This window comes from Pecten maximus, chromosome 2 (genome assembly GCF_902652985.1).
Source record: "Pecten maximus chromosome 2, xPecMax1.1, whole genome shotgun sequence".
Taxonomy (NCBI): domain Eukaryota; kingdom Metazoa; phylum Mollusca; class Bivalvia; order Pectinida; family Pectinidae; genus Pecten; species Pecten maximus.
The window spans coordinates 28,105,786-28,127,209 of NC_047016.1; the positions used below are offsets into that span (position 1 = coordinate 28,105,786).

Sequence of the window (21,424 nt, forward strand, 5' to 3'; positions counted from 1 at the left end):
TCAAACATGTTTAAAAAATCATTTTTGAAGAAAAATATAAGATTCATGTTTTAAAAAGCAATTAAAAAATAAACATTTGTATATCTGGTACACTCATAGTTTTATCTAACGAGATCCCCAGTCATATAAATATACACACATAATGTAAGTCACGAATGTTGACATCATACCATTAGTCTGAGAATACTATTGAACTGTCCCTTAAAAGAAAAATTGTTTTCCTTAATTAATTGGTACTGAAGCTCATTGTTTTCTTGATTTAAAAAAATTAACGTTTGAATCAATAGAAATGTAGAATTTTGAATCTAGGATATTGACCTTTAACCTATATCCTATGGCCTCAAAATGTAGTTATGTAGATTATTTTTGTTTACTACATGTATTAAGATTGGCACCTTTAAATACCCCAACAGACAACGTAGTAAGAATCCTTCATAGAGTTTGTTTGTTTGTTTTTATTTAACGTCCTATTAACAGCCAGGGTCATTTAAGGACATGCCAGGTTTTGGAGGTGGAGGAAAGCCGGAGTACCCGGAGAAAAACCACCGGCCTACGGTCAGTACCTGGCAACTGCCCCACGTAGGATTCGAACTCGCAACCCAGTGGTGGAGGGCTAGTGTTAAAGTGTCGGTACACCTTAACCACTCGGCCACCGCGGCCCCTCCTTCATAGAGACATTCATACATACCATTGTAATCTTCACCAATGGTCTTTATCTTGCATAAATTTTAAGTAACACCTGATTCATATGTAAATGTCTGCAATACTGATTTAAAGATTTTGTTACAGAACAAACTATATTTTTACCACATGGCCTTCAATAACATCAAAGAGAATACACTGTCAATACCAGTTTAATCTTTCTTCAACAATATTTTTCCAGTACACCCATTTTACAGCTATGTACATTGTATATGCATTTCCATTGTTTCCTGCTAGCTACAGCCACATCATTTTTATAAGGTATGTTGATTAAATGTCTATTTACATCAAATTCAATGACTACTATACTGCCTAGATAATAATGCCGATGTGATATAATATTTTTCGAGAAATAGACAAACATTCATTTAAGCATTGGACGGCTTTCATAAAGCCGTTCAATGCTTATATTTACCATCTGCGATTTTTCATTTGTTGTGCGATTTTTTTTTGAAATTTTCAAATTCAAATTTCAGTTGGCAGTTCATAAGCTGGTGAACTCGCATCTGAATTGGTAGGGTTATATAGTGGCAGTGCCATACAATGGTAAATATTTAAGCATTGAACGGCTTTCAGTTGGCATTCATAGTCAATATGAATGCCAACTGGACAGAGGCAAATTCAACATGAAGCGCACTAGCGCTTCATGTTGAATTTGCCTCTGTCCAGTTGGCATTCATATTGACTATGAATGCCAACTGAAAGCCGTCCAATGCTTATATTTACCATCTGCGATTTTTTATTTGTCGTGCGATTTTTTTTGAAATTTTCAAATTCAAATTTCAGTTGGCAGTTCATAAGCTGGTGAACTCGCAACTGAATTGGTAGGGTTATATAGTGGCAGTGCCATACAATGGTAAATATAAAGATATAAATACGGTTTGTATACGGGGCCTTGTAAACAGTCATACATTATAAGACTGGAACATATAAATCCATATCCCAATCTCAAAAAAGTTTATATCTGGCATTGTTGGACTTTATTCATGATATTGAACACACATTCATGATATTGAACACACATGTACAACTACATGTAACTGCATGACGGAGTATTTTTAATCATATATCTTCCATGTAAATTGATAAAATATTTATGTTTGTTAGGGTTGATAAGAGTGGTATTTTTAAAAACTATACTAGTCTCTGATATTAGTTCCTCTTCACACAATTTACTTAGCAAATGCCCCCTAAACTCTATACATGTATATAAAATATCATGCAGCAAATTCCAGTACAATAGCTAAGTTCAACTTAGATCTCTGCAACCTCTCACACTATTCCCAATTCTAGCAGTGGTTCAGGCCTATCAAACCTGAACAGGTCTAAGTTAATAGCATGGAATTTGTCGTACAAAATGAGCTCCATCAAGGCATGCCCTATACATAATGCCTGCTGTACCCCATGTCCACTCATCCCATTGGCAAAGAAAAAGTTCTTGTGAAAAGGATGGGGGCCTATAATCAGATTCTGGTCAAAGGTGTTGTAGTCGTAGTAACCGGCCCATGCACTTTTCACCTGAAACAAATGATAATAAAGACATGCGAGTATATTATTATATGTGTACATATTTAACAAATATTGCATGGCACTGAGAGCAATATGGGAGTTTATGGACTGGTCAGTCACCGAAAAATATGTATATGGACCGAAGCAAAACTAAGGTCCATATACATATATTTGGATGACAGACCAGCTAGTACATAAACTCCCATTCTGACCTGAAGAAACATGCAATATTTGACATTATACCGAATCTACCCAACATAAGGTTGGTTTCATCCATGGACACAAATCTTTCAGACAACTACGAACTGAATGAAGGGTATACAAAGGAAGATTACATCGTCTGGTATTATGACATCATAATATAAAATTATAGTGCCAGACTGTTGTCCTTGACTCCAGGCCTACAGACAAAAATACAGATCCAGGCAACAATAAGCATCGTATAGACACCAAAATGAATGAGGTATCTTATATACAAATATTGTAATCGAAAATTTTAGATGGACGGACAGAAGGGTTAATGTGCTAATTTCTTAAAATCAATAATGAACAGGGTTTGGGGAGTTTGAGTTATCAAATAACCTTTGAAACTGTTCAGCAGTTAGATTACATAAAAGTACAAATAGGACGTTTATGAAGACTTTTTAAAGGGCAAATACACCTATATACACTGCTGTGGTATCCAGAGACTCTCTAGTTGCAGTATCAGTTTTTACCTATAAATGACTTTCCAATAACCTGGAGGCCAAAAGTCTTGTGATATGAGGTTAGTAGCATATTGGAATGAAGAACCATAAAGTTTGTTCAAATGAATAATCTTGACACATTTTCAAAGTCACAAGGGTCAAATGTGTTATAATCTTCTTCTCAATAAACAGTAAGGGCGATGAGAAATTAATTGTAATGTACGTGTCAACTGAGGAGTTCTTAAATCTTTTAAAATGAAGGACCTTGACCAATTTTCAAAGTAACAGGCAAAATCTGGAAAAATTTTAACTAGAACTGTTGCCAGGATGGCTGACTAATACCCCCGCAATCTGCACGAGACATTTGTGAATTGGAACTGTTGATTAGAGGCTAACTAAGATAACCCAGTAATATAGTGACCAGTTGCCATAGCAAACATAATTTTGAGGAAAAGAAAGTGGCATGCACATCTACACATGGTCCTCTATATTTGTGTGAAGTTTCATTGAAATCGGCCCTTCAGTTTAGGAGGAGTTGTCCAGACAAACTTAAAGTTATGGTTCTTATCAGAAAACCTGTTTATAATGACCAGTTGCCATATCAACCATGATTTTGAGAAAAAGAAAGTGAGATGCACATCTACACATGGTCCTCTATATTTGTGTGAAGTTTCATTGAAATCGGTCCTTCGGTTTAAGAGGAATTGTCTGGACAAACTTAAAATGGTTCTGATCGGAAAACCTGTTTATAGTGACCAGTTGCCATAGCAACCATAATTTTAAGGAAAAGAAAGTGAGATGCCCATCTACACATGTTCCTCTATATATTTGTGTGAAGTTTCATTGAAATCGGCTCTTCGGTTTAGGAGAATTTGTCCGGACAATCTTAAAGTTATGGTTTTTATTGGAAAACCTGTTTAAAGTGACCAGTTGCCATAGAAACCATAATTTTGAGGAAAAGAAATTCAGATGCACATCTACACATGGTCCTCTATATTTGTGTGAGGTTTCATTGAAATCTGCTCTTCGGTTTAGGAGAATTTGTCCGGACAAACTTAAAGTTATTGTTCTTATCGGAAAACCTGTTTAAAGTGACCAGTTGCCATAGCAACCTTAATTTTGAGAAAAAGAAGTGGCATGCACATGATCATTAATATTTGTGTGAAGTTTCATCGAATCGGCCCATCGGTTTAGGAGGAGTTGTCCGGACAAAAGGTGTCTACAGACAGACGGGCTGACGGACGGACGGACGGACGAAGAAACACAGGCGGAGGGACGGTCGGACAACCTGATTCCAGTATACCCCCCTAACTTCGTTGCGGGGGTATATTCCCCCCTAACTTCGTTGCGGGGGTATAAATACAATGTACCTTGATAAGTGAAAGGTCCGAGATAATATCTGACCAGAACAATGATGAAATGCTATGATGAAGCTTGTGAAAATGAGAAATGCTATGATGAAGCTTGTGAAAATGAGTGAACTTAACCTAACTTTAAGGTCACAGCAGTGAAATCTGCTAAATTATTCAACAATTTCTGATTTTCCAAGAATCCAAGCACCATTTGGTCAGATATATAATGGAATGAAGGTACAAAAAGTATTGGATTCTAAAGAATGATCCATGAAATAAAATAGCTTAAAACTTTCATAAAGTGTATAATTATGAATTATTTATAAGAAAGACTCTCTTTTACCTTACCCACATTGAAAGTTGCAAGTCGCAGAGTCTGATAAAGATTTCAGCAATTCAGGCCCATTGGGCCTCTTGCTTATTACATGTGATGGCAAATACACATAGCATAATTATATCACACAGTGTAATTACAAGTAATGGCAAAATTATGAGACTATATCAATATGGATTTTATTGGTTCAGTCCGAGTCAATGATAGACAAAATATTCTTGGTACAGTAAGCAGTATTAAAGTGAATGCAAGCATATGGCACATTTTTCTTTTCTCTTTTTTTATTTCATGAAGTGAAAAGATATACATGCGTAGTTGCAATATTGAAATCCCTTTTACACCACACTGATACACTAATTACATAATGAAATACCTGAATAAGATGATTGACCTTAGAGCTCACTCCACTGATCATTTCTTTTAATTGCAGTATCTTGTGATGTAAAGTGTTATCACAGTACAAACAACATTAGATAGTACATGTATATCAAGGGAGATAATCAATACAGCAGAATACCACATAAAAGGGTATCATTAATTAGTTCAGTTTTACAGATGTTTGAATATGTGATTTCAAAACAACAGATAACATCGGGAACATAACAGAAGACTGAATGATTGGGATACAGAATCAGTAAGTGATCAGTGAAACTTTTCACAAAAGCTTCCATGAGCAGTTGTGAAATGCTGCATAGGCTAGCTTCTGCATAACTAACAAAGTGCAGTACATGAAAAGTATGTTATTACATCTAAATCTATATGATTATTTTATACTACATACCTTAAGCTTTTCAAAGGAAGGCACTCTATGAGCTAAGTTTGGCCACACCTCCTCATCAAAGAAACTGTAGTCCACTTCTAAGTTACTAACATCAGGTTCCTGATCCTGGAAATCAAAGAAAAGTTTTTTTTTAGTAAAAATTAGTTTTCGACATCACAAAATATTCCCTATATATCTCCTCTACATCTTAGCCTAGAGCTATAAGCAGTGTTGATACACACACCTTCATAACAAGAGATCCCAGAGGGATCATCAAACCACCATTGGATGATGTTTATTTGTTCTTTGTTCTCTCTACTTTTCACTTCTTTCTTCTTTTCCTCTTAATTATTTGATGACAAGGACAAGTGGAACCTACATGCGAAGTTTAAGAAACATCCTTCCAGTACTTTTCAAGAAATAGTGATAACAATATTCAATTCTCAAAAAACAAGATGGCCACTTGTCAACCTCTTTGTTTTTCTGACCAAAAATCTAAATTGAAATGGCACAATTAAGATTCAAGGGGAACATACTCATAACATTTGAGAAATATCCCTCTAGTTCCTTCACTGAAATAGCGATAACAAACTTCAAAATCCAAGATGGCCGACTGTTGGTCATTTTCTTTTCCAGACAAAAAATGTAAGTTAAATTGGCACAACTAGGTACCAAAGGGAACGTAAACAAGAAGTTTGAGGAATATTCCTGCATTATTTTTCAAGATGTACGACTGGCAGTTGACAATCAGACATTAGACAGACAACAGAAAGACGATGTACAACAGACGCTGGGCAATTTGAATAGCAAAGACTCGAAGAAGATTATCATTTGACACACTGCAATCTGCCATATGGAAATCAGCTGAGGACTCGCCTCTGTGCTTAAACTAGACTAATGATAAGAAAACATGCACTCAATAGTTGATATTAAGAGTAGGCAAACCTCATATGGACTACCTCCTAGAAGGTAGTGTCCTCCTAAACCTTCTGGTCGAAAGTACATTCCTGTGGTATCCACTACCATTGGGCATTCTAGTCCTGGACCCTCTGGACAATGGGTAACATACACAAACCTCTTCCTGTCAAAAACATATCACTAAACAATAAGATCAGTCTGGGGCAGTAATAGCCTATCAGTAGATACCAAAAGATCAGGGATCAATGATCTCCAGATTGATCACTTATTTAACAAACATGGTAAGGCGTGAAACAAATGCGTGTAGAGCATGTAAAAGTTAACCAACATTCCTTTTTTTGCAAAATACATAAATACGTACATAACTAGAATTATGTTGAAGCATCATAAATGCTGCTGTTCCCTGCTTTATTTGACCCCCACAAATCACCTAAAAAAACGTGCTAAAAAAATTAACCCATATTTTGTATCAGCAGATTGACAGATGGACAGATGGAATCAAAAGTAATGCCCCCATTCACGTTGTTTGGAGGGCATAAAATATATTTTTTAAGAAAGTAAAGTAAAACAATCATCATGATAATAAAGTCTGCCCTTCTTTGATACCGATTCGCTGTTCTGAACCATTTTCTTTCTATGTGTATGATAATGGGTAATTCGTACATGTGTCACAGAATAGCGATCGGTATCTTTTATTCAAAGGTCTACGGTAAATGCATGAGGAAGTATTTCGTGTGTATATCTTTTAGTCTAAAGATGCTTATATGGTTGCTAGACCGAAGTCGTTTTTATATTTCATGGTTAATTAATCAATTAAATGTGCTTATTTCTTCATGCTTTCAAAATGTTGAATTTTCAGTAGTTTTACTACTACTTTTATTACAAGATATGGATATAGAGTCCAATCCCGGCCCGAGGCCCGACGAGCTTTCAATATTTCACCTCAATGTACGAAGTGTTAGGAATAAATTAGATTGTGTAAAAGACATAGCCGATGAATATGATATTATTTGTTTAACAGAAACTCATCTAGATGATCAAGTATCTACAGATGAATTACTTATTGATGGTTTTCATGAACCTTTTCGTCTTGACAGAAATTTTGCTGGTGGAGGTATATTAGTTTACACTAACAGTCTTTTAAAAGTAAACCGATTAACGGAACTTGAATTTCCCGGCCATGAAGTAATTTGGATTAATGTCCAGTTAACGAATTCTTCTTTCATTATTGGCACTGCTTATAGACCTGAATATTCTGGTTTACCTTTCTGGGAAAATTTTCGTACATCTATTAATAGTGCCTTAGACATTTCACCAAATATTATAATAACTGGTGATTTGAATGTCGATTTTTTAACTGTATCTACTAATCATATTATTTTTGATATAATGAGATCTTTTAGTATTACTAATGTCATAAATGAACCAACTCGTATTGGGCCGACTAGATCCAGTCTACTTGATCCTATTCTCTTATCCCAGTCTCTTTCCTGTATCGATTCGTCTGTAATACCTGTTGATAAGTCTATCAGTGACCATGATAGTTGCACTGCTAGTATTAATATTCCTTGTACTTTTAGACCCACTTTTAATCGTAAAGTTTGGCTTTATAAGAGAGCCGACTTTGAAAAGTTTAATAATCTTATTACTAATTATAACTGGAACGCTCTTTTCTCAAATTGTAATTCGGTTGATATTGCTTGTGATCGTTTTACTGATATATTTTTAAATTTTGCAAATTTGTGTATTCCATCTAAATTAGTCACTTTTAGGCCTAATGATAAACCTTGGATGACCTCAGAATTAAGAACTAATTTGAGAACTCGTGATAGATTACACAAAATTGCTAGGTCAACCAAGCTTCTTTCGGACGTTAATAAATTTAAGCAACAACGTAATAAGGTAAACAACATGAAAAAAATATGCACGATTATTTTTTTATGAAAACGTAAACGGCATTATTGATGCATTTTCAACCACTGATCCAAAATCTTATTGGAGACTTATTAAACGATTACTAAAATCAACCGGATCTTCACAATCTATACCTACTCTGGTAGATTCTCTTAACAATTCTATTGTCACCAATGATGAAGATAAGGCTAATCTATTAAACAATTACTTTTGTAATATTACAACAGTTGACGATACTAACACTGCTATTCCTTTGGTAGAACAAAGAACTGATAAAACTTTTAGCTCTATAAGAGTGAACATTAACGAAATTAAAGATATCTTACAAATATTGAAACTCGGAAAGGCCTCTGGTGAAGATGGAATTAGCCATCATATGTTACGAAATACTTCACATACTGTATGTATTCCTCTTGAAATTATTTTTAATATGTCTTTATCGACCAGTAATTTTCCATCTAGTTGGAAAATTGCCAAAGTTATGCCACTATTTAAAAAGGGTGATCGACATTCTCCTTCTAATTATAGGCCAATTTCTCTTTTATCTACCGTTGGTAAAGTATTTGAACGTGTAATTTTTAAACATATATATAACTACTTCATGGAAAACTCTTTGTTTTATAAATATCAATCGGGTTTTATGCGTGGTCATTCTACTGTGTATCAACTTCTTGAAATTTATCACAATATCTGTATCTCACTTGAAGAAAAGAAACATGTATGTATGGTATTCTGTGATATTTCAAAGGCGTTTGATAGGGTGTGGCATAAGGGTCTTCTGGTCAAACTTCAATCATACGGAATTTGTGGAGAGTTACATTCTTGGTTACAAAATTATCTATGTCACAGACGACAAAAAGTCTTTTTAAACAATTCATATTCTCAATTGGGTTTAAATTTAGCAGGGGTTCCCCAAGGTTCAATCCTAGGTCCACTTTTGTTTTTAATATATATAAATGATATTGCCAATGTTCTTGAGTCAGCTGCTCGTCTTTTTGCAGATGATACCTCTATGCTAATGTCTGCGTCATCCTGTCTTGAAATTGAAACTGTTTTAAATAGGGATCTAAATTCTTTAAATCTTTGGTCTAAAACTTGGCTAGTTACATTTAATCCAGACAAAACTGATGTAATATTTATTTCTAATTCTAATGACTTAGACGAAGACCTAGAATTGAACTTTGATGGGAAAAATTTGATTTTTACTGACAACCATAAACATCTCGGAGTATATTTTAATTCGAATGCCAAATGGGGAGATCACATTAACGCAATATACAGTTCTGTTATGAAGAAAATTAACGTTTTAAGAAAATTGAAGTTTTTACTAAGCCGTGAATGTCTTTTAAGAATTTACAAATCATTCATCTTACCAGTTTTAGAATATGCATGTGAGGTATGGGATGGTTGCACCAAAGCCGAATCAGAATTGTTGGAGAAAGCCCAAAGGGAGGCCATTCGTATCATAACAGGCCTTCCGTCTTATGCAAATATCGAATATTTATATTTTGAATCAGGTTTAGATACTCTATCAAATCGTAGAAATCGAAGAAAACTCCAACTTTTATATAAAATGCAAAATAACTTAACACCAATTTATTTGAATGATCTCCTACCATCTACAGTAGCAGAAAATAACCGATATCCTCTTAGAAATAATAATAATTACAGAGTTCCTCCATTTCGGCTTTCTCTTACAAATAGTTCTTTTATACCATCTACTATTCGTAGTTGGAATTCATTAGATTTATCCGGACGATCATTACCTTCTTTACCTTTATTTGTAAATTCTTTGGCTTTAAACGTGCAACCATCCCCACCTATCTATTTCGGTTTGGGTGAAAGAAAATTCAATATTATGCACACCAGACTAAGACACCAGTGTAGTCCACTTAAGTACGATTTGTATCGTGTAAATCTTGTTGATGATCCAGCTTGCTCATGTGGATATCCATGTGAGAATGCCTTTCACTTTTTATTTGAATGTCGCCTTTATGCTCAGGAAAGACGTATTATGCTACAACATATAAATGCCTTTGGAACAGAACCTAGTTTAAAACTTCTATTGTATGGTAATACTCAATTTTCCGTAGATCTAAATTGTCGTATTTTTAGACTTGTGCATTTATTCATAAAATCCAGCAACAGATTTTAAAATATTTATAAAGTTCTTGTGAACTATTGTGTTTGTATTAAATTTTCATAGTCATTCAAACTTTATGCCTATTTCTATATGTAATATACATGTGTTTATATGTGTAATGGGAGAAGGCCTTAGTAAGTTGCAATAACTTGTGCCTAATCCCTTTTCCTTAATTGAAATAAAATATGTTTAAAGTAATAAAGTCTGCCAAGTGTTGATGAGATTGGTACAAATACGTGAGGAGATCCAGGACAAAAATCTTAGTACTGCAAAATAAATAAATGACTGACATCAGAACAGGTAAATTACCTGTTTTTACCTTTCACCCTTTACAATAATTATACAGTGATTCTAATGAGTTAGTTGAGACTATAAGCATTTTATGCTACAAACTTTATTCCCATATAAATGACATTCATATATTTACACCTGTAGTTTCTAAATACATAGACTATACATGTAAATATAAGTGACCTGGCTATGCCTTTCTTTAGTGACATACCGTGGTTCTACAGGTAGGCCAAGAGATAGGGGTCCATCACCTGTCCCTATACCTGCCAGTCTGGCCACATCCGCGGCCCAAGCACCAGCACAGTTGATACATGTCAAAAATTCCATGCAATCTGACGTTCCATCAGCACATTTTAGCTGAAAAAAAGCAAATCATAAATAAAAGTAATCATAAATGCAAATAAGAGATCATATAGACAAGTCTATCACAATTCAGCAGCTAGGTTTTAAGGTCAAAGAGAGGTTTAACAAGGCAACTGCAAGAGGTTTTAATTGTTAATCTCCAACATGACTGCACTGCAGCCGCTATCAAACTTAATTTTTAGATTATAGTTCAAAACATTGAATATTACAATGAATATAATTTATAAATCATGACTGAACTAATTTGATTTGATTTGGTTTCTATGGCAATTATTGTTGGTGTGCTTATTCATGAGATTAGTTAACCTAAGGGTACTATGTAAGCAACTCCTTACAATGGTTAGTGATATACCTGGAGTCCAGTTAACCTAAGGGTACTATGTAAGTAACTCCTTACAATGGTTAGTGATATACCTGGAGTCCAGTTAACCTAAGGGTACTATGTAAGTAACTCCTTACAATGGTTAGTGATATACCTGGAGTCCAGTTAACCTAAGGGTACTATGTAAGTAACTCCTTACACATGGTTAGCGATATACCTGGAGTCCAGTTAACCTAAGGGTACTAGTTAAGTAACTCATCACACATGGTTATTGATATACCTTGAGTCCAGTTAACCTAAGGGTACTATGTAAGTAACACCTCACACATGGTTAGTGATATACCTGGAGTCCAGTTAACGTAAGGGTACTATGTAAGTAACTCATCACACATGGTTATTGATATACCTGGAGTCCAGTTAACCTAAGGGTACTATGTAAGTAACTCCTTACAATGGTTAGTGATATACCTGGAGTCCAGTTAACGTAAGGGTACTATGTAAGTAACTCATCACACATGGTTATTGATATACCTGGAGTCCAGTTAACCTGTCCTCACTCAGGAAAAACCCGTCCACTTCTGCGTTCACATAATTCACACCCATACTGATGTTTTTGTTTTTCAGTGCAGAAAGGAGCAACCAGGGGTCAAACCAACCCTCTCCCTGAATTCCTGTCCAACAAAAAGTACAACAAGAATAATGTAGAGCAGAATAACTTAAGCCCATCCCCTGTCAATGAGAAATTATTGTATCTAAATGAATATGATCTAAGTGATGAGACATTAACTGTCTAATCAAAATGTCAGTGGTAAAGTACAATTTCATATCATAGCAAACTAAATAGAGTTTGAAGGAAATCGGTTAAAGACTGAAGGAGAGGATCTACAAAAAAATAATATTCAAATACATGTACTGAAATAAACAAAAGGCAATAACTTTTGCAAAAACAGTTGATACAAAATGCTCTTAGGTAAACTTATTTACATATCATGAATATAAAGCAACATAATGTAGGAAAAGTTCAAATGAGATCAGAATATTGAGGTTGGAGATTTCTGGACAAACAAACATTGAAGCCAGTCAGACGTACATACAAAAGGAATGCTATATCACCTCGAGCTCCACAACTTTGTCGGGAAGGGATACTGACTGTGTTTTAACAATAGTGAGTATAGTTCACTTTATCCGAGAATGATCCTAGTTAAATTTACATCTTCCATAAAGAAGAAAGAGATACACCCTCCAATTACACAATGCCGAATCCCCTTCATTAAACAATGTCCCATGCCTTCTTTGGTCAAAATCCATTCTGCTGATGTTGAGAATAGTCTAATCAAATTATAATTTCATTCCACTTTGGTATCATATGTTGCATGTAACAAAATACTGTAACAGAAAGTGGACTGAAAGATTTGATTTCACTAAAGTCAGTACTAGTTAGAACTGTCATCAGGATGGCCGACTAATCTAATTACCGTATTCAACCTTGTAAGGTGCACAGTGTGCTTAATAAAGCTAGGTACTGAAGAGTTTCTACACGGAATCTGGGTGGAAAAATAACAACCTTTCTTCTTTATGTAGCAAAAACAATCCAGAGTTGTTAGACTGAATATTATAAGGCAAGAGTAAGGAAGATTTTAAATGTTTCAATTATGTGCACACATCTTCTTTTCCTGAAAAAAAAAGATGGGGGTGCACTTGGTTCCCTCCCCCATTCTTTCGTTAATGCTGAGTCTTTTTTCTCCTTCCAGTACATTGTTAAATATGTGATGGAATAGAAAGCACAGAATCAAACTCTTACTAACTAGACATTAGTGAGCATATTACAAGGAGCCACGTTTTGGTTGGATACAAAAATATTTGCTAAATTGCAACGAAGGGACATAACTTTTGGAAAAAGCGTCAACATTGAAAACCATGTCAAAGGGCACAACTTCATAAGGTCATGGTATAACTAACAGGGTTTGAAGAATATTGGCTGAAAATAACTGAATGCATAGCATGACTCTTGTCAAGAATTTCAACAAATTATCAGACTGAAAAAAGATTTAATTTTGCAAAAATAACATCTTACCCTGTGACCCACATTCAACGCCGTCTAAGTTGAGCCAAGGATATTTCTGAGCAAGGCGGCTTTTAGAGAACAATTCGATGTTGGCACCTAGTTCTCTGTTCGGTTATAAAGAAGAAAAATGATGTTACATACATATAAAACATTCCATTTTAATGAATTATATATAATTATTCTAAATATAACAGTACATGTACAAATCCATGTTTTGTTCACTTTCAGGTAAAAAAAATGTACTTGATTTGCTTGTAGGATACATCAGTAATGAGATCAGTGTATACCAAACAACAATTAAATTATCTTTATACTTTTGTAATATGTATTTTTATATAGCAGCAGTAATAGATAATTGAATTTACTTCAATAAATCGCTAATCTGAGTTGGTAGGGGTGACATATAAATTGATAAAGTGATGACAAGGATACTGTACTCTAATGACACTATGAGAGTATCTATACTATAATTAAGATTATATAAAAGGGAATCTCAGTAAGATAGCCAACATACGTAACTTAATAAGCTGACTGGTTTCTGGGAACACAGTCACCTGATTTCTCATTTTCTGTACTCTTCTCTGCATCGATCATAATCATAATGTAAAATGCAGCATTTCTAGATGTGCACTGTGTTTACCAAAAGGATATTCATCAGCACACATAATGTTTGATATTGTAGATATACAATTAATGAGTTCTATTCTTTACATACTTTGCTCACAAACTGCTGATGCAGCAGTGTATGTCTAAAGAATATGAAGTTGACTCGTAAAAAATATCAGAATATTCTGTCACTAGAATGTGAAATATGTAAAATGAAATGATTCAACATTCACTATGAATAATTGAATTTGGACAGAAATCAATCTGACAAGTGACACATATATGTTATGCCAAATTTAATGTGCAAATGTCATTTTGATGTACATGTCTAAAAAACATTCCTGACTTAAGCATGTATGAACATCACACTGGAGATACGGAAATGTCAGATGGCAAGAGTCACGAGACTTCTCCGTATAATGGACAGTTGCAAATAAAAAATAAAAATTTCTATAAAATTCAAGTTAACAGAGAAATAAAAACAGCTCCATATGGAGATCGTGAGATATGACTGCTAACCTCTGCATTTTGACACTCTGACTAAGGGCCTCTGCACTCTGTTCAGAGGCCAGGAAAAGGTATCCTTGAGGGTGGAACTGTACATCAGGAGGTTCTTGGCCTACAACATAAGAATTTAAATACATGTATAATGCTGATACATATATATTCCAACTTCCGACCATCCTCATATGAACCTGACTGTTGTGAAGATGTTAACAAGAGTTGTCACAAGATAACATGACTCTGAGAATGGGTTGTAGTACCAATGGAAAGGTCTTGTGACAAGGAATATACATGTCAAATATGAATGCTTTATCTCATACAGTTAATAAACTGTGGCCAAGGTTAAAGTTTTTAAAAAGTAGGTCAAAGTTAGAGTCAAGGTCAGCAGACCTGCGATGTAGTAATGGGAAAGTCTTGTCATAAGGAACACACATGAAATATCAACATTACTGACACACTTCAAACTAAAGACTATAGATGTCTACAGATGCCGACACCAAGGGTATATCAATTAGCTCCACTGGACTTCTGCCCAGTGAGCTAATGAACCTAGATCACTTGACCTGAGAAACCTGAAACATGATCTCATCTGAGGTATTCAAAAACTTAACTAAACCATAAAGAGTGTTCAAATTCATCAAAAGAAATCAAGTCATTAAAGTTAAATATGAATTAAGGGAAACAATGGACATACATGGGTATTTGATATTCGTTTCGCCCTCCTCACTCACAATATGGCGAGGGTATAAAAATATGTATTGATTTTTGCTCATTATATTGTAACATACAATATTGTCTTCAATATATTGTTTACTCTGAACAAGAAAGAAAAAAAATTATATATGAAACAAGAGGCCCAGAGGGCCTGTATCGCTCACCTGGATTTCATGAGATATGAAACAAGAATGATGATTAAGTATACTTGTCACTGGTATTGCTATGTCAATATATCATAGGCATTTTATATGGGTATGTGAGGTTTTTATGCCAAAAAATGCATTAATCCATGAAATAAAATTGACTTTTGGCACAACCCCATAAGGATATGCTACCACACAAATGTGAGTGATATCCATTGCTTAGTTTCAGAAAAGAGGTTGTTTAAACCAATTGACCCCTTTTGACCCTGCCCTCTGCACCCCAGGGGGGAGTGGGGGTCAGTTCCTTCCTTTATAAAATTTTGAATCCCTACCCAAAAGGATGCTACCAGGCAAATATGAGTGATATTTATTGCTTAGTTTCAGAGAAGAAGTTGTTCATATCAATTCAGCCAAATTGACCCCTCTTGGCCCCGCCCCTCAGGCCCCTGGGGGGTCAGCCTCACCATTTGTACAATTTTGAATCCCCACCCAATAGTGATGCTACCAGACAAATATGAGCAATATCCATTGCTCGGTTTCAGAGAAGAAGTCTTTTATATCAATATAGCCCAATTGACCACATTTGGCCCCGCCCCACAGGCCCCAGGGAGGTGGGCCCCACCATTTGTACAATTTTTAATCCCAACCCCAAAGGGATGCTCACAGTCAAATATGAGCAATATTTATTGCTTGGTTTCAGTGGAGAAGTTGTTCATATCAATTTAGCCAAATTGACCCCTCTTGGCCCCGCCCCTCAGGCCCCCTGGGGGTCAGCCTCACCATTTGTACAATTTTGAATCCCCACCCAATAGTGATGCTACCAGGCAAATATGAGCAATATCCATTGCTTGGTTTCAGAGAAGAAGTCGCTAATATCAATATAGCCCAATTGACCACATTTGGCCCCGCCCCTCAGGCCCCTGGGGGGTCAGCTCCATCATTTGTACAATTTTTAATCCCCACCCCATAGTGATGCTACCAGGCAAATATGAGCAATATCCATTGCTTGGTTTCAGAGAAGAAGTCGCTAATATCAATATAGCCCAATTGACCCCTTTTGGCCCTGCCCCTCAGACCCCTTGGGGGTCAGCCCCACCATTTGTACAATTTTGAGTCCCCACCCCATAGGGATGCTTCTGACCAAATTTGGTCAAATTCTGATGTGTGGTTATGAAGAAGAAGTCAATTGTTGACGGACGGACGGACGACAGACGGACTTACGACGGACGCAACGGTAGGGCATAAGCTCACCTTGGTCCTTTGGACCAGGTGAGCTAAAAATGTGTTGTTGATGTGTATATATACATGTAATGATGTATATTGTACTGAACACGATTGGCTGTCATGCTGAAACCAGTTTTATAGTCATCTCCCAGCTATCCCAGTTACATAGATAAATGATTGTGTAATAGAGGACTTCAGGCTCTAGCTGTGACTTATCAATTTCCTAGAATACCAAGATGCTGGTGTATATTATGATGAAGTCTGATGTATCCACAATGCTGAATTATCATTAGTTAGTTGATTACTGGTTTATTGCCATCATGCCTATTGCTAGTTTCATCTTACCAACTATACTCATTGTTCTGTCAGCCTAAGGAAGTGGCTCTGTTTTGATCAGAGGTTCATAGACGGAAACGTTAACAGGTCTGTTATGTTATAACAGAACCTGGGAGTGGGTGAAGTTGGGCAACTCCAGTGAATGGTTAGGAAATGTGAGGTTAAAAATATATTTCTAATTAAATCTAGCTATAACATACCTAGAATGCCGAGATGCTGGTGTATATTTCTGATGAAATCTGAGGTAAACATGGACATTTGGACATTCTCAGGAATACTGAATTGGTGCCTCACACCACCACAGACAACATGCTTGAGGCTTGAGCGTACTGCAAAAGTATAGTATGTGTGCTATGTCATTGGAAGCTAGAGATAGAAAATTAGAAATAATTACACTTATAGTAATATCTCAATTTATTATTATACAAAGACCATGTAATAATGCTATTCAATAAACAAAGACAAGTACCAAACTTTGACGAAGAATTCTTTCCTATACTCTTTTCTGCCTGATAAACTTGCCCTTTAAGCATATATCCCAACCTTTTTTCAGAGTGCACTTATTAGCTTGAATACAGTATCATATTGTCAGCACAGTTCACTTATTAGGTCTAATACAGTATCATATTGTCAGCACACAGTTCACTTATTATGTCTAATACAGTATCATATTGTCAGCACACAGTTCACTTATTAGGTCTAATACAGTATCATATCATCAGCACACAGTGCCCTTATTAGGTCTAATACAGTATCATATTGTCAGCACAGTGCCCTTATTAGGTCTAATACAGTATCATATTGTCAGCACAGTGCCCTTATTAGGTCTAATACAGTATCATATTGTCAGCACAGTGTACTTATTAGCTCGAATACAGTATATGTATCATATTATCAATGTGGAATTAACTACAGACATCTTAGAACAATTAAGTGACAATTTTCTGGAGATATACTTAGTAACTACAGGAAGTTAAAAAATTGCTACTTACATTGGAGTCTCTCTCTATAACCGTCACACTTATTGCTTTTCGGCTTTGCTTCCTGATCCAAAATGCGGCAGCTGAACCCACGAGTCCCCCTCCAATAATAGCTATATCCGTTTGCCCAGGAACAAAATTATAATCCGATTCGCTGCCTTTACTCATTGTTAACAGAGATTTTCTTACACGTCTACCATGTGCGGGATGAAGTTCAGACTCATTTTCGTTTTTTGGAGATTGACTTTGTTTTGAGTTCCTTTTTGCTGTGGTATCTGTTTCAGTATCTTCTTTATTACTACCCATATAACGTGACATCTGTGACCAGAACTGTGAGCAACATACCCTCTGTCTTCTTATCACACCGTCAGTGACTTTCTTGAAGATTATGGTCGACATCATCTTGAGGAAAATGAAACACAATTGTCAAATCAACATTGAATTCACTTATATCAAATCTTTTCTTCGACTAAAATTTACTATATATATTTTTTTTGACATGAAGTTAGTCATCATTAACTTAACTGAGTCTCTGATTTTATAACTTAAACTGATTTATAAGAAGCCTGTCACCACAAAGTGTGGTACAGTTACTGTAGGTATGAAAATCCAAACCTATATAGATATATATATACATGTACAATGTATATATATATATTGATCTAATAGTAAGACTTTACTTTTTCTGTTGTAGATCCTCTGTGTCTTTGAGTTTGGTATTGTTCGTGGATACATGTATGCAACCCTCTACTCCAGCAATGTTAGAGGTTCAACACAGTGAAAACTTCTGACAGGAGACAACAAAAAAACGTCAGATAATAATCAGCTGACCAGTGGCCTATTATGTTATAGGAACAGCAACCCTCCTACATGGGGCTTGTATGCATCATGATCATACATGTTTATTATATGTAGCCTGCATAAGTTTCCTCTGACCCTAACACCATACTTAGACATTCTGGACAAACATGTCTTGAGTAGGGCTCCTACATCTATATAGCTATATTTGTATCTGCCAGGATCGGGACAGAGAAAATTCAAGACCTGCCCCAGGATTTTTTTTTTATTTCATTTAATAGTAGCTACCTGCATTTACATGAATAAAAAAGTATAGGTCAGAGATACTGTCATGATCATCGATGAAGTGCATTGCGATTTATTCAAGGTGTGTACATTTTACCTTTTAATTTGTTTAATTTATATTTCACACAGTACAGTAGGCCTACAATAACCTGAACGTACAATAAAATGTACACCCTGTTGCTTAGCTGCCATAACATAGTTCTGGGCGACGGACTGACAATTTCTGAATGATATATTCGTTCTACCTGCTGCCCGAGTTTCCTCTAACCCTGATACCATGTCTGATGTCGTGGTCAGACGAAACTCGAGCTAACTGGTCTGCTACCCCTATATTTATTATCTGACGTTATTGTATCGACTGTCAATCATTTGCTGGAGTCTAAGGCTTAACCAGATACTGTACGTATTGGAAGAACTTTGCTCAGAAGCGAGCTAATTTCCATTATTTAAATACAGTGGCGTAGGAAGCGGGGGGGGGGGGGGGGGGGGGGGGGGGGGGGGGGGGGGGGGGGGGGGGGGGGGCAATTGCCCCCCCACTTTTTTCAGTGGGGGGGCAAACATATCTTTTTGCCCCCCCACTTTTTGACATCCAAAATCTAAAAAAGGGGAAAAAACACGAATTTATATATTCATTTCGATAAATATCTGTATATTTTCGAACCGATAATGTTTTCTTGAAGGCAACGATAAAAACTATCTTGTACATCCGGAACATTCCGACTTTTATACTAGTATATCAATCCTCAGACCTGTGTGTCGGTCGTCTGCAATAGCCTGGTAAGTCAATATTTATATCTTAATACGAAATTTTGCTTAACTTCATCACATAGATTCAATAAGTTGATGATAATTTGTGAAGTTAATTGAGTTCATAATGAGAACAAGACAGAAACACAACATGAATAAGAATGCGCAGTTTTAACGTGAATAGAGTGATACTAATTACAGACAGGTACGAGGAAATACAAAAAAAAATTCGGCTCGCGCCTACGGCACTCGCTTTATCACTAACTTACTGCCCCCCCCCCCCTTTCGATTGCAGATCCACAGGGGGCTTCGCCACCCTGGGACCCGCTGGACGGCCCCCAGACCTCTCGCAAAAAGGGAAAAAAATTGGCTCGCGCCTTAGACGCTCGCATGATCACTTAATTACTGGACCCCCCTTTCGAAAACTCCTTGATCTGCGCCCGATCCCAAATTATTGGAAATGTGCTATATTCATTTTCCACGGAGGGCTTAGACCCCCTTGAACCCCCTATCAGGGCGCTGCCCTGGACCCGCTGGGCGGCCCCTCAGACCCTTCGTTAAAAAAAATAAATAAATAAATCGGCTCGCGCCTACGCCGCTCGCATTATTACTAAATTACTGGACCATCCGCCCTTTCGAAATTCCTGGCCGGGCATGGTGATTCATGTTTTGCCATAAATAATATATCCTGATTTGCGTAAATAACTTATTTTGTACTACATAAATTATCAAAATTATCATGGGATGTTGAAATGATAATTATTGCCTAATTTTGCGGAGATGGCATACGATTTGTTTAGTGCGTAAAATTTAAGGTTAAAAAAAATTTGCCCCCCCCCACTTTTTGACGACTTCCTACGCCACTGAAATAGATACAGAAAAAGTATTTACCGACCACAAGGGCATGCCCTAGCTGCGATAACGTAGCCTTGAACGACGGACGGACAATTTCTGACAGATGGTCGTCGTCAGAGAAGCAGTGCACGTAGGCAGGGTATGAATATTCGTTCTAGTTTGTGACTGTGTTCAAGTGTGTGTACGTTACCCTTCAGTTATAATAACTGATAATGATCAAATGAGATAAGCGTGCTAGCACTGCAGTGACAACGCAATTAGATTGTAGCATTGTTCTCAGTTAATTTTTAAATACCTATTTTATGTTTAATTCTGATCACCAATTGATGTTGACAGTTAATCCCTCTCGTCTGTGGCTTCTTCAGCTGTTCTTAGGTGAAGGCGGCCATTACAGTAAGGGACGTTACTCTGTTTTACTTCTCAGCGCCCAGCTCTTATTTCATTTGCAGTACTGTTTATTTTTTCATCATTTATAGATTAAACACTAAACTTTGAGCCAAAAAATCAATACCCATAATAATGTACAACATGCATTGTATGTTAAAGAGTTTTGGTCATTTTACTTTTCACGAAGAGAAGAACTCAAATGTAGACCTATGGGAATATTTTATAATACAAAAAAAACCTACTAAAATTCCAGTTGGCTAGTCTACAGTCTGTACACTGTAGCTATAAGGCCTTAAATTATCGACGGTTTCCGTATATTGTTCACAGAAACCACTTTTGTTATAAAGGTCGAAAACACATGAAAAATAGACTTGGTTACCATCGTAGCCGATGCAAAGTTTTTAACAAGGAGCACACAAAATATAGATTGTTCGTGTTTTTTATGCCTTAAGCAATCTGCCACATCCACTAAAATCTCTGGGG

General features: G+C 36.1%; 1 protein-coding gene across 1 annotated transcript; it reads right to left on the reverse strand.

Moving 5' to 3' along the window:
* Positions 1–1,482: 1,482 nt before the first annotated feature.
* LOC117321710 (FAD-dependent oxidoreductase domain-containing protein 1-like) lies at positions 1,483–20,953 on the reverse strand. The gene is given in 11 exon segments (XM_033876220.1): positions 1,483–2,220; positions 5,365–5,469; positions 6,289–6,424; positions 10,821–10,966; positions 11,826–11,965; positions 13,369–13,463; positions 14,485–14,584; positions 17,090–17,191; positions 17,194–17,218; positions 17,882–18,271; positions 20,850–20,953. Coding segments are annotated over 10 exon segments (1,485 nt in total). The 5' UTR covers positions 20,850–20,953; the 3' UTR covers positions 1,483–1,974.
* Between the last annotated feature and the right edge of the window lie 471 nt (positions 20,954–21,424).